The sequence below is a fragment of the Heliconius melpomene genome, chromosome 2 (genome assembly GCF_056956725.1).
Source record: "Heliconius melpomene rosina isolate 202511_hmr_F chromosome 2, ASM5695672v1, whole genome shotgun sequence".
NCBI classification, from domain to species: Eukaryota; Metazoa; Arthropoda; class Insecta; order Lepidoptera; family Nymphalidae; genus Heliconius; species Heliconius melpomene.
In genome coordinates, this window is record NC_140390.1 from 3627540 (window position 1) to 3642334 (window position 14795).

Genomic DNA, 14795 nt, shown 5'->3' on the forward strand with positions numbered 1-14795 from the left:
GTGGTTGTGGTTTCCAGCCCTATTCGAGGGATGGAAGGAGGGAGCATAATGTTAAGACACTCTGCTCGTCACTTTACGTCGTATTCTGGAGAGTTCGTAATGAGAGACGGAACTCCACGTCGCGCTTTTTCTCTACACCATTAAAGAAATAAAATTATTATAGGTATATTTCATTTTGTCGAGTGGGAATCGAACCCAGAACCTGTCGCGCTTACAGTTTAACGATTGTCTCGCGACTGGCTTTAAAACATAATTATTTTGCATATAAATGAGAATATATTCAAATAATAATGCTTAGTTGGTCTTGCCTTGTCCTTCACAGATATAGGATACTAACAGGTTTTCGGGACAAAGCTCCTCACGTGTTTGGTTTCGGTAAAATATAAGTATAATCGACAGACAGTTATCGAGTCAAGGTTTGAACAGGATTAAAAATCAGCTTCACGCTGTATCCCGCACTCAGCAGGGTAGGCCAGTCGTGGCACAAAATGTGGCTATTTATTCTATTGGTTGTGGGTTCGATCCCCACTCTGAAATGAATTATTATTTATTAATATTTTAATTTCTTCGCTCTAGCACCAAGACAAAAGCCTGATCTTGAGTTCCGTCTTTCCATGCGTATGCCTCGAAAAATTCGGCGGAAAGTGTCGAACGGAGTGTCCTTATACTGGGTTCCCTCTGCTTCTCACCTAACAAAGTTTCGTATAAAATAGAATAATTATAATAGTTATAATTTTTCATTTATCAAAACCATTTTATCATATCTATTAAAGCCACTAAAATTTATAAAAATTATAGATAGTGGTGGCTTTAATAGATTAAATATATTATCAGAATATGATCAGATACATATATGTATATTTGGTAAATATAAAGCGGAAGGATATCCTTTACATTGAAACATTTTTTAGGGTTCCGTACCTCAAGTAAAAAACGGGCACCTTATAGAATCACTTTGTTGTTCGTCTGCCTGTCTGTCAAGATCAGTTATATTGAAACAATACAAATAAAAGACAAAATTCGAAAAGTGAAAGTTTATACGTATTTTATGGAAAATAATCATTACAAACTTATAATTGTACCCCTATGTCATTTCATACAAAATAAGTGCATATGCCCCGCAAAGTAGTAAGTTTGTCAATTCAATATAAGTTATAAGTTCCTGTTGACCTACAATTTTGACATTGGTACGGAACCCTCAGTGGGCGCGTCCCACTCGCGCTTGACCGGTTTTTATTTAATTAATATTTCGGCACATGTTGTGTAATGTACTCATTAGATGTTTATTATTTTTGTATAAAGTTGCTTAACTTTTACTATATGTTAGCGACCTAAAGGTTGATTTTTAGTGGGTTTTATGGAATAAGGGTAAAATATCACTAAAATGACCAATTAAAACAATAAGTAAATCAGCTTCATGATGTATCCTGCACACAGTAGGGTAAGCAGAGGGAACCTAGTGACACTCAATACCCCACTTTCCGTTAAATTCTGGAAATTCTGAAAACACGTAATGTGTTTCCAGAATTTAACGGAAAGTGGGCGGACCACAACGCCGTGCTTTGCCTCAATACCAGAGTGAAGAATAGAAATATAAATGTAAGTAGATGTTTTATTTCCTCAAGTGTGGATTGAACCGACAACCAGTCGCGTTAAATGACCACGAGTTTTAATTCTAAAGTCATCATCTCTGTACTTTTATAAATTTTTGATTAGGTACTTGTTGTTCTTGCCATTTTCCTTGTAATTCTAATAGGTCACGAATCAGATTAAATATAACATAGTATATGTTAAATCAATATATAAAATAGACACAGTATGTACAGAAGATAAACGCTACGGATGTGAGTTCGATTCCCACACGGGCGAATAAAATATTTAATATTTTCATTTCCTCGTTCCGGTTACAAGGCATAGTGCAGCGTTGATTTCCGCCACTCAATGCCTTAAGAATTTGGCGGAAAGTGGAGAACGATAGCGTTTTAATAGGAACGGAGTGTCGTTACACTAGGTTCCCAAGTTCCCTCTGTCTACCCTGCTTATTGTTTCAAAATAGGTGTTTGCTTTTTTGTAAGCTTAAAGGTTTTGATGTTTTTGTAATGATATCTAGAGCTATCTATATATGAAAACTTTTAACTTATGTAACTTTTAACTTGTTTATCATAACAAGTTTATGATAACATGAAGTATAATGTTTCTAGTTATGTTAATTTACTACATCCTTATAGAATTCCTCCGCTTGCCAAAACTATTGTATCGAGTTTAAGAACTTCAAAGGTTTAATGAACTAAATTGCTGTCTTCTATTTTTTTATTAAGATATATATATATATTTTTCAATATTATTTGAGTATATAATTTATAATTTTCATATTATTAGCAATAATGCTGAGTTTTACCGCGCGTTCGTATGTATGTATTGTTGTTTCTAAAGTTTTTATTTGGGATTTCGTAGTATTTATTTTCTTCGTACAACTGTCTAGGTTTTTTTTTGCAAGATTTCTTAAGCAGAGATCTGTCCTTCTGCTGTGCAGAGTAAGTTTTTAAGTGGACTGAATAAAATAATTGTTTTAAAAATTCTCGTGAGGAATTTGAATAAATATTTTTAATTTTATTGGAATGAGGCACTCCCAAACTTTACTACATACATTACATTTATATTAGTAGTAGTTTACTACATACATTACATTTATATTTATATTAGTACATTTTATTTAGTCTAATTTTATTTAAATTTATTAGTATAAAAGTGTCAAATTAATTTTAAGTGTGAGTTGGGATTATTATTGCTAATGGACCCGTTTACGCATATTATACGCGTTTCCATAGCAACGTTTATGTCACTTTATTAATACAAAAGTGTGTATACTATCAAGTGTGTATTATACTTTTATCTATTTAACGTATTTTTTATGTATACAGGGTGGAAGAGGCAGCGCTCCTTGTACTGAAACTGCATATAGGGTAAAATATTCGAAACCCAGAACTAAAGAAATTAATTAAGGTACCTCAACAGTTTGGACGTAGGATTTTTTTTCATTTCACGGTTTTTATACATACCTGTATATCGTGTGACGCACACATACGTGTGCGACGTTGCCGCCTTGACAGGTAAGTGTGTGCGTGTTTATGTTATACTTTACAAATGGTGTTTTATTTTAAAACGATAATTTTATTAATTATCATGTTTGAAAAAATAACTTTTTCACTTTTGGGTATTTTTTTTTTCCTAATTATATTATGCTTTTATAGAGTAGTTAAAACTGTGGTTTCATTTAAAGTGGTGCTGACAATTCCACCCTATATATTATTTTTAAAATATAGTAGCATTCTGCACTACTGTACTATCTAAACTATGACTTTGCTACATCCTCCCCAATACATACAATTTTCGTAAAAATTCTATTGTATTGTACAAAATTTTTGATTCACATTTTAAGATACTCATTTTATTATAATACTAGCGACCCTCATGCGGCTTCGCCGGCTTGAACTATGCAAATATTTATTTAAGCGTATTTAAAATATATATATATATATATTTTAATGTAGATTACTATCTATTATACTATTAGGAACTAAATTAATCGCAATTTAAATCTTTTGGGATTTTATTTAATTTTAGACGAAATTATGTCAATGCATGATGATTTTACAAAAATAAATTGAAAGATTAGTTAATTATTTATAATTGTTTTTTTAATTTATATAGATAGGTATTGATTCAAACATTAGAATAGAATGGATATAAAATTAATTAATTGAAAATGTAAACTATAAGCCTTTCTGTAGATTCTCTAAAATTAATAATTATATTTGACACAGACATTGGGCATCAATAATAAAAGTAATTGTTTGTTAAGTATTTTTTTAAAATTATGTAAAAAAAAGATTGACACCATGTTTTATTTTTTTCCACTTTTATTTTGATTAATTCAAAAAATATATAGTGTTAGCCTAAAAGACACTGCTCCCCACTTTCCACCATTTTCGAGACATTGCAATTGAAACTTATGGATGAATTTCCTGACTAGTCATAAAAATATTTGTTTTCTTTATGTTGTTCCATGCCGTTAATTAATAACAATTAACAATTCTTGTCTGTATTTATAAAATAATTAGAATTATACACATAACAGAAATCGGTTGTGATAATTATTATAATAATTGTAATATAAGATATAAAAAATATATTTATATAAGATTATTATAATATTCTTGTATAACAATCAACTATATGGTATGTTATATTACATATATTTATTCATTGGCATTTTTATATAATTTCTATAAAGATTATTGCGTTTTTTATGTCTTCTCGCTATATCCCGGGTAGGTAGAGAAACCTGGAAACTTCCATTCTCTATTTTTTCGCCGAATGCTTAAGGCATAGCATTTTGAGTGGCGGAACTGAACGCCGCGCTTTGTCTTCTTGCTAGAGCGATTAAATGAAAATATGATATATTTAATTTCCTCTAGTCCGAATCGAACCCACAACGATTCCGTTTACGTTAGTCGCATGTTTATGCACCACTACGACGGCTATTTATTTATTTATGTAAAACTTTATTACTCAAAATGTATATCATTATAACAAACAAAAGAAAAGGCGTACAATTTTGGTGTAAAGGTGGCCTCACCACCAAAGGTGAATTCCCTCAGGTAACCTTTACTAAAAAAAGATTAAAGATTGTATGAATATTGGTTGGTGTAGGTACAAAAGATTTAATAATATTATCTTAGTATAAAAAATTTACTTGAACATGCTATATGTTATAAATTCACTTATAAATCAAAATAAATATATAAATTTATTATAATATAATGTAACTTTAATTATAAATAAATTTATAATTCAATTTAAAGTGTTATTTTAAATCTACAACAAAACTAAAATCGATCCACATCTTTGTCTCAAAATTATGAGAATTTTTACTAAAAATTGCCACAGCAAGATCACATCAGTGACAGCTGCAAATTGATATATTATATTTTCATATTAAAAACTTCAATCATGTGAGACCAGTCGTGGCGTAGGGGCAGAACCGTGCGACCGTAAACGCGACAGGGTGAGTTCGATTCCCACAAGAGGAAATGAAATTTTTAATACTTTTACTATCGTCGCTCTGGTAATGAGGCGATTCAACACAAGGCTTACAGAATTTGTTGAACGGAGTGTCTTAGATTGCCAGATTCCCTTTTGCTTGTCCTAAGCTAACAAAAGACTTCAACGAGATCACTTAAAAGGGTATCAAGTAATGAAAAATAGTAGAGGCAATCTCTTTGAAATTTTAAGTTTTACCTATAAACTTTTATGCAAACCTTTACATTTTCCTATATAGTTAAGTCTATGAGTCATTTATATTTGTATAAGAATGAGTATATTTCTTAATCCATTTACAATTAATTAAATTTCATGATGATTCTTAACTTTCTTAACAGTATGATATTAATAGGACAGATTATTATAATTAGAAAATATATTTAAATGTCAATTAATATAACATTAACATGAAACGTGTGAGTCTACATCTATTTAGACTCGAACCAAAAAAACGTGACTACACCAGCGGCGGATACGTCAAGGTGTTCCAGCAATTATTTTATATTACTGATTTATTTTCTAGAACGATAAATATGTGATTAACATACGTATATGCAATAAAGTAAAAAATGTAATCTTGAAGTTTTTATTCTTTTTATGCTTGTATGCTAGGAAACCCTAGGGAAGGTATTCTGGTTTTCAGTTTCCAGTCGATTTCCAATTTTTCAAAATGGATTAAGAAATTAAAAAGTCTAAGGAAACCAATGAAATGTATGGTAGCGTGATTACACAGAGTCAGAAAAGAATAGAGCTATAAAATGAAAATAACATTTAACATACTTTTTTATAATATCTGAGTAAGCGTATAAAGAAACGTAAATTTTATTATGGTTCCTCTTTTAGCTTACATATTTCGTAAATGGGAAAACCTAAAAGTTTTTGTGACACGCGGTTAAACGCGGAAATAACCTGAGCTCGCTTGTATATTCGTGTCTAGTGAAATCGACGCATATAAATAAAGTGAAGGTGGTCAGCCGGAGTTTTTCTTTAATTTTCCTGTTTTGACCTATAAGTAAGGTGTGTAGCAATTACGGCCAGATGAACATTGGAAAAATATAACAAAGGTAGGCCAATATACACTAGGTTTATTATAATTGATTCTATTGAAGAAGAAGACTAGAAGTTTTGTTTTGACGTCCGCGATTGTTTCTTTATGTAGAATGATTTCTTTAAATTTTAGAATATAATTGAATTAATTTTTTAATAAATATACATGTTAACATTTAATTTTAAACTATGCGAGCATAATTTTAGATGTATGCTGTAAAGAAGATCGTCGCGGAATGAATTATTTTTTAGTACAAGCGGCCTCCGTGCGGCTTTGCCCGCTTGAACTATACGAATATTTATTTAAAGTGTATTTAGGGAAAAATATGCAAAAAAAAAAACATATTTAATACAAAAATGTTTATTTATTTCAAGTCCAATATTATCTTGTTACTATCATATGACAGTCATACGATAGGAACGAGAAATAAAGATAAGATTGTTACTCCAAGTTTTCGCCTCCAAAAAGTTAATAAATCCTTTATGGGTCTGAGTATACGTGTTTATAATAAAATTCCGCAGTGTTGCCACTACCAAAATTTAAAATATCTGTAAAAAATTATTCTAACAAGTAAAGCGTATTACACTGTTCAAGAATATTTAGAGGATAAGCATGTATGGAATTAATGTCTATTGAATGTAATGCAGGATGGCTGCCAGCTAATGCAATAGATTGTACCATTGATTTTGAAAAGAGCAACTGTTGAGTTTCTTGCCGGCTCTTCTCAGCAGAACTGCCTTCCGAACCGGTGGTAGTTTTTTGTTCATATGTTCATTCGACGATTCAAAAGTGCTTATAATAATTGCCTATTTGAATAAAGAATATTTTGAATTTGAATTTGAATTTTTGAATGTATCAATCAAATTGAGGCCAGTCGTGGCGCAGGGCCACAAAGTGTGACTGTAAAATCGACTGGTTGTGGGTTCATCCTCATTTTACAAAAGGTGAAATTAAAAAATCAGGTTTCAGTTTCACGCTGCCTGTCGCAGAGTTGACAGAGGAAACCTAGTGTTAAGACGATTTACTCCCCAGTATTCTTCTTTTTTCATTTACTCGAGTGGGAATCGAACCCATATCCTGACACGTTCACGTTCACGATTATGCTTCTGTGCCACGACTGGCCTTAAATATTATATTAACTGTAATTAACACTAACGTACTTGACTGTATTATATGGTCTTTGAACCTTGAATATACGATTTATATCTTGGCACGTTTGATTTTAATATTAATAATATCAAACGCTCAAAAATATAAAATGAAATATCGAGTATATATATGGAATATATTTTATATAGGGGTCAAACCTAACACAAATCAAATTAGTGACCTTTTTCTCTTATTAAAAATATTTTATTGATTCATAGTATTTATCAACTTACATAATTATTAACATATTTACATAATATATATTATATTAAAAGGATGTAAATAATTCTAATATTATGTACATTTTTGTGTTTTAATACTTATTCGATTTTTTTGTTGAGGCCAGTAGTGGCTCAGGGGTATAAAGTGCGACTGTAAAACCGACTGGTTGTGGGTTCGATCCCCGCTCGAGGAGATGAAATGTTTATTTAAATTTATATTTCCATTTCTTCGTTCTGGTGTAGAGGCAAAGCGCGGCGTTTAGTTCTGCCACTCAACACGCAATGCCTCCAGAATTCGGCAGAAAGTGGGGAACGGAGTGTCTTAACACTAGGTTCCCTCTGCTTAACCTGCTGTGCGCGGGATACAGAGTGAAGGTGATTCATTTTTATATAGAAAAAAGACACTTAATTAAAATTGAACATACAAATAGAAACCTTAAAGATAATAATTAATAACACGTGTATAATTAATTACATACATATTCTTTAAAAGCTTTTAATATTTGCTATTGAATAATCGTCTATATATGGTCTTTGTTTTTAGGGAAAAAAATATCAATTCAATATCTATTTATCTTAAACGTTGTAAAAACAGGTAAGCGTGTTAGACACCTATTAGCACATTGACATGTTTTACCCGCAACAATGGAGGTCAGATGGTATAGCATTCATTTAATTATACAAGGACGAATATAATATAATATAATATAATGTTTTAATACAGTTTGTGTGATGGTAAGAGGTGATTGTGGATTCTGAGAATGGTTGTATTTATAATTAATCTTATCTAAGGAATACGATGAAGTGCGGCGTTAAGTTCCGCTACGTACTTAATACGCACGATCTTTTAAAATGGTGGATTTTGAGTCCTAATAATAGGTTCTTGCTGTCTACTCAGTTATAATTGGGTAATGTTACATAAATCTATTACAAATTAATTCAGTAATGGTAGAGCCAAATTTCTAGGCTAATTATCCAAAATTTTTCGTTTCTTTAAATCTAAAAAAAAAAATCTCATAAATGTTCTAGATATATAAAAAACAAAATGTAAGCTGTTGTTACTTAAAGTTATAAATAATTCGCTGGGTTCACAATGTATAATGACGTTTTTTGTTTTTGTGTGTTTACAAGTTTAAATATTAACTATGCGGCAGTAACAAAACCCCAGTCTTCCTTGATCATATCTGCAGCTTTCTCAGCTATCATCATTGTGGGAGCATTAGTGTGAGCTGCAGGAACGTGTGGCATAACACTCGCGTCGACAACTCTTAGGCCCTTCACTCCATGTACCCTTAAACGAGAATCCACCACAGACCCTGGATCGCTACGAGGACCCATTTTTGCGGTACAACAATGATGATATATTGTATTTGTTATGGTTTTCATAGCGCATATCCAATAACTGTCAGAATCAAACTTGTATTTGGCACATTGAGGTATGGGAATATCGTGTAATTTACTGCCATACTTCTGAAATGCTCTAGTTCTTGATAGCTGTATTGCTTTTCTTACACCATACAAAATTATGTTCTCATCGTGACCTCCGTCTGTAAAATAGTTTGCATCTATAACTGGTTTATCATAAGGGTTGTTACTTCTGAGCGATATTCGACCTCGAGATTTCGGAAGCAGTAACATAGGAAATACCATCCATGTATGTTTGTCACTTATAGGCTTATATACAGCGTCATAAACGTCTTCATCTATAGCAAATGCATGTTTTAAAGCTGATTGAGACACAAGAGAACCAGCAACAAATAGAAGTTCTAAATCTGGATAGCCATCAGGGTCGTTGGGATTCCTTGTGTCGAAAAATGCAATTGATTCTGTTCCGGTGGGCGCTGAAAGAGGACCTGTGTGATGTGTGAAATATTCCAGCACGTGATCTAATTTAGCAACCTCCTCAAATCGTATAGAGTCTGTCGTATTGATTAGAAAAGTAAGACCTCCCAATGCCCAGTGATCTTGAAGGTTATAACCTACTGGCAAGTCCAACAACGTAGTAATATTTTTGTCAGTCAAATGAGTTCTCGGCCCGATTCCACTCAACATTAACAGCTGTGGGGAGTTTATGGCGCCTGCAGATAAAATAACTTCTCGTTTTGCCTTTACAATATATTTGTTTCCGCCTTTTTCGAATTCCACACCATAAGCTTGTTTCTTCCAAGGGTCAATAAGTATTCTGGTCACCATTGTGTTTTTAATAATATGAAAATTTTTACGGCGCTTAATTGGATGGAGGAAGGCGCGACTGGCACTCATCCTTGTTCCATTATTCATAGTGAATTGTATGAGGGAATAACCGATTTGGTTTTCTCCGTTATAATCTATGATTCTGCCACCTGTTTCTACGCCAGCTTGTAAGAATGCATCGGCTAATGGCGTACGCCAATTTGTATTTTGTATGGTCATAGGGCCTGTCGTTGTATGGTATTTGGTATCCTTAACTAGCTCAGGTATCTGCATGTTTTCAGATTTCTTGAAATATTTTAAAGCACTGTTGTAATCCCAATCTGGAAAATTAATTTTTTGTATCAGTTTCTTCTACAAAATCAGAAATAAAAAGGATTAATAATCAAAATGGTTATTAATGTATATGTAAATTTTTTGTATATATTTAATAAAAAGCATTGAATACTGTGAAATTTATAGTAATTATATTTATCGTAGATTGTCTATGGTAAAAAAGCACAGAAACACAAAAAAAATTACAAAAATATAGTTAAAGGAAATACTTCATTATAAATAATTTTGAATGCTCTTGGCTTTTGTAATAAGGCAAAGCACGGCGTTGCGTTCAGCCACTCAACACCCACTGCCTCTAATACCGCAGAATTTGGTGGAAAGTACAAAACGAAGTGTTTTAACACTAGGTTCACTTTGTCTACTTTTCTATCTGCGGTATATAGCGTAAAACTGGCAAAAAAAAAAACCAATAGCATACCCGGATTTCCATTTGCGGCCCATCTATCGTAATCCTTCCTGTTTCCTCGGGTGTGCATCATGGAATGTAATACGGAAGATCCCCCGACGACTTTCCCCCTCGGCCACGAGCACCGTCCAGCCCGCATGCCTCTACAGCCGGCCTTCTGGAAATGGTAAGGCCAATGTTTTAACCTTGAAACGTGTATTGCGTAACTGTGATTACGCTTATTAGAACATCTGAGCGCGAAAGTCAAAGCTGTGATGGGATGTTAAATATCAAGGTATAATAATAGAGGTGGTCGTGGCGCAAGTGGTAAGTGTGATTGTGACGTGACAAGTTGTGGGTTCGATTCTCACTCGAAAGAATGAATTATTATTTATTAATATTTTAATTTTTTCGCTCTGGTATCAAGGTACAAGGCATAAGGCGGCGTTGAGTCCTGCCACTTAATACACAATGCCTCCAAAATTAGGAAAGTGGCGAATGGAGTGGATTAACACTAAGTTTCCAGATTCACTCAGGTTAGGTTCCCAGTTTGCTATGTACGGGATTCAGAGTGCGTGACGTGCGTGATTATTGACTAACTATATTAAGGTACAGATAAATGTGTATGTCATGCCTAATTATTTATTTTTTATATTAATTATTACTATTAGTTTTATTTTATTATTTATTTTGTTTTTGTCTTTCTCAATTTCCCTGCACTATCTTGTCTTTCCCGCTACTTTGCACTTGTCCACTTCCACGGGTTGACTGGAAGAGATCTCTTCTAGAGATAAGTCCACCGTTGTGTATGTCTTTTCGTTATGTATGTTTTATTATGTGTTAATTTAGTGCAATAATGAATCTTATATATAATTTTTGGATACTCCAAAAAATATCATAAATTATCTGTTTACACTTTTTATTTTAATATCAATAAATGACTTTTGAATCTTTGACTGTCTCTAAAGCCTTGAATGCGATTGATGTCTTCCGCTGACTGGTCTTCTCAAGTGAAGTTAATAGCGGTATGCTGAAATGTTAGTGTCTTACTTTTATCTTGCCTTTGTCCTTTCTTCCGTAATATGCAATAATTACGTTGATTCGTATAATTATTATTGTAAAATAATTGATTGTAATTATATAGAGTTACATTAAGATAAGAAAAACATTCTTAAGTTATTTGTTACTGTTAAAATATATATTTTTTAAAACCTTTTCTTTAACTTTGACTCTAAAATTTTATAACAAAAATATATATATTTTTCTTCAGCTTCACTCAGAAGCCTAGTGTTAAAACACGCCGCTCTCCACTTTCCGCCGAATTCTGACGCTATTGCGTATTGAGTAGCGGAACTCTAGGTCGCGCTTGCGAAGAAATGAAAATATTAAATATTTCATTTCCACGAGTGGGAATCGAACTTATAATCTGTCACGTTTTTAGTCACACGTTTTTGCACTTGCACCACAACCGTCCTCAAACATATCACAAAATTTTAATCATTATTATTAATGAAAGCTTTAGTTTAATAATATTTATACGCTTACGTCAACTATAACGCTAAACTTTAATTTCCATATGTGTGGCAAGGAAAAGGAATTTTTATAATAACATAAGAAGCAAACTTCTTGGTATTTGTAGAATGCCATGGATGTAATTGCCATGATTTTTATGTACATACATACATAATTGGAGATCCGGGTATCATTATTCATTGTACGGGCCAACCCACCGGAAAGAAGACTTAATACGATTTTATTTATTTTTAATTTATTATATTCTTAATGAATTGTAAAAGAAATTATTTTTGTTGATATATAATTTTTGTTATATTTTATTTACATACGAGGAAGTCTTGTTTTGTATGTTTCGATTTACCTAAGATTTCCACTCAACATACAGTGGCTCCAGAATTCGGCAGATAGTGGGGAACGGAGTGTTTTAACACTAGGTTCCCTCTGTCTACCTTGTTCGGTGCGGGATACAGCGTGAAGCTGATTTAATTTGATTTGACTTTGCTTATTGATTGAGTGATATCTATTTTTTATAATGAACTTTAGATATTTGTCTTGTATTATGTTTAATGTTTAAATCCCATATGACTCAATATAATTATGTTAATAATACATCATTGATTGGTGAAAATTTTCATATTTTTGTCAAGGTTTGCAAATAATCTAATGCAAATTAGACTTAATTTTTTTGTGGATATACAAATAAAAAAAGACGTAGACAGATCGCGGGTTTTGTTTTGATATACGGTCATGTTATGTTTGTGAATCATCTGGCAGCTTATTTAAACTACAGGTCTAATTTCTTTATTTCTTAGTACAATACTTCGTACCAAGGATGTCCATTTGGCTGTCTATATCGATGAACACGACTTCTGGCTTTCCTCACTTAATAGCTGAACGACACTAGAAGACGTCCAACGTATGGAGGATCAAGGTTAATGCTGAGAAGAGCACTCTTTTTCCTCGTATTAGACACCAAATGGTCTCTGCCATATTCCTGTTAGATAAGTTTATTTCGTAGGAATAACAGGTCAATGTCTAGGTGTCACTTTAAACTCAAAATTTTCCTTCAGACCTTGCAATAAAGCTCTAGCTTGCAATAGAATCACAGCTGTTGGAATTTATATCAACATTCTAACATAATAAGCGTGTTTATAAAATCTTCATAATTGCCGTAAAGGCCACAGTCGTTGCGGAGGGTCACTCACAAGCGTGTGCCACTAGAGAAAATGAAATATTTAATATTTTATTCCTTGCTCTGGCATCGTATCAAAGCGCAGCGTTGAGTTCCGCCACTCAACACGCAACGACTCCAAAACAGCGGAAAGTGGGGAGCGGAGTGTCTTAACACCAGGCTCCCTCTGCCTGCAAGGTAGGCACATGCGAGATACAAAGTGAAGCTATTAGTAATCCCTTGTAATAAGTACTTGTCGACTCGACAATTTTTTTCCTCTTGGTTTTTTCCCTGTGACATAAAAGATTTTTGACAAGCAAAAACTGCTTACGTCAAAATTTATTGACGTCATATCGACGCTGTGATTGACTATTATAATATTCTTTTCCATTAACAATCAATTTTTATATGATGTACTTATTTCTTTAATTTGAGGTATTGTTATTAGTATAAGAAATCTCTTGGTGATATCAAAAGTAAAGAGACTTCAATTTAGAATTTAAAAAAAAGTAAAAAAAAAAAATTAAGTTAAACGGTTTTATATTGCAGATAAATAAAATCGTGGGGCATGTCCACTTTAAATGAATTTTGGATGACCTTGGGATTAACTGTATCATATTCATTGAATAATGAAATGATAACTTTAAGATAATCTACGGACGTGCCCCACGATTTTATTTATCTGCAATATAAAACCGTTTAACTTAAAAAAAAATTTTTATTTTTTTTTTGTATAGTGCACTGAATTCTACTTGACAAGCCCTTTCATTCGATACCCATATTGATGGGATTGAAAAAACTAAGTTGTCCGCCATCTTGTAGCGGCGGCCATCTTGGATTCACAATAATATCGAATATGGATAATTGTATTGTCACCAGAATCAAAAGCGTATACCAAATTTCCGATCAATCGGTTATCGGTAAGAGGGTTAAATTTCAATTACTAAATTTGACCCATACAAACAAACAGGGTGAGCTAAATAAAACCGTTTAAAAAAAAAACAATTCGTTAATTACTTCCTGTAAGTTACATATAATTTTTAACATTTTTAAAGTGTTATTCGACACTAAGAAAAAAATGTTTAAACATTTTACCTAAATTGACGATCATTAAATGATTAAGTGTTAGGTCCATTGGGGGGCTGACCGTGGAGGGGTGTATGGTCAGCTGGCCTCAGGCACACCTATTTCACAAATATGCGAAGGAGATATCACAAATATAAACATAATAATTTCCAGAAAACGTATTTACGAATAAATTATGCTACGTAATAAGCAAGGTAAAATATTTTTTAGGCATCGTCAAATTTTAATTTTTAAATATTTAAATATAAAAAATCCAAAAAAAAACAAGGTAATGCTCGATCCAAAGTGTAATGAATCAATTAATAAAAAATATTAAATATTTATTGGTAAAGCAAATAAGAGGTTAAGTGTGAAAAGCACGTGTATGATATTAAAAAAAAATCAGCTTAACATCGTAATTTTTTTTAATTTTGGCTATATCCCGCATTTAGAATAGGTAGAGAGATCCTCAAGACACTCCGTTCCCATTAAGATACTTTCCATTCTGTTTCATTTTCCGCTGAATTCTTAAGCCGAAATGCCTCATAATTTCGGGTTAAGTGGCGAAACTCAACGCCGCGATTTGCCTCGACACCAGAGCGAAGAAATGAA

The 14795-nt window shown here is 32.5% G+C and overlaps 2 protein-coding genes across 3 annotated transcripts in view; one reads left to right on the top strand and one right to left on the bottom strand.

Moving 5' to 3' along the window:
* The window catches only part of Flo2 (flotillin-2), a 220877-nt gene that overhangs the window by 45750 nt on the left and 160332 nt on the right, over positions 1–14795 (top strand). The gene's annotated exons all lie outside the window — the stretch shown is intronic.
* On the bottom strand, positions 7462–10607 carry LOC146540425 (glucose dehydrogenase [FAD, quinone]-like). Its single transcript, XM_085205881.1, has 2 exons — positions 10466–10607; positions 7462–10034 (listed from the first exon to the last, which is right to left on the bottom strand). Exons 1-2 carry the CDS (start codon positions 10590–10592, stop codon positions 8665–8667), a joined length of 1497 nt encoding a protein of 498 aa, XP_085062007.1. The 5' UTR covers positions 10593–10607; the 3' UTR covers positions 7462–8664.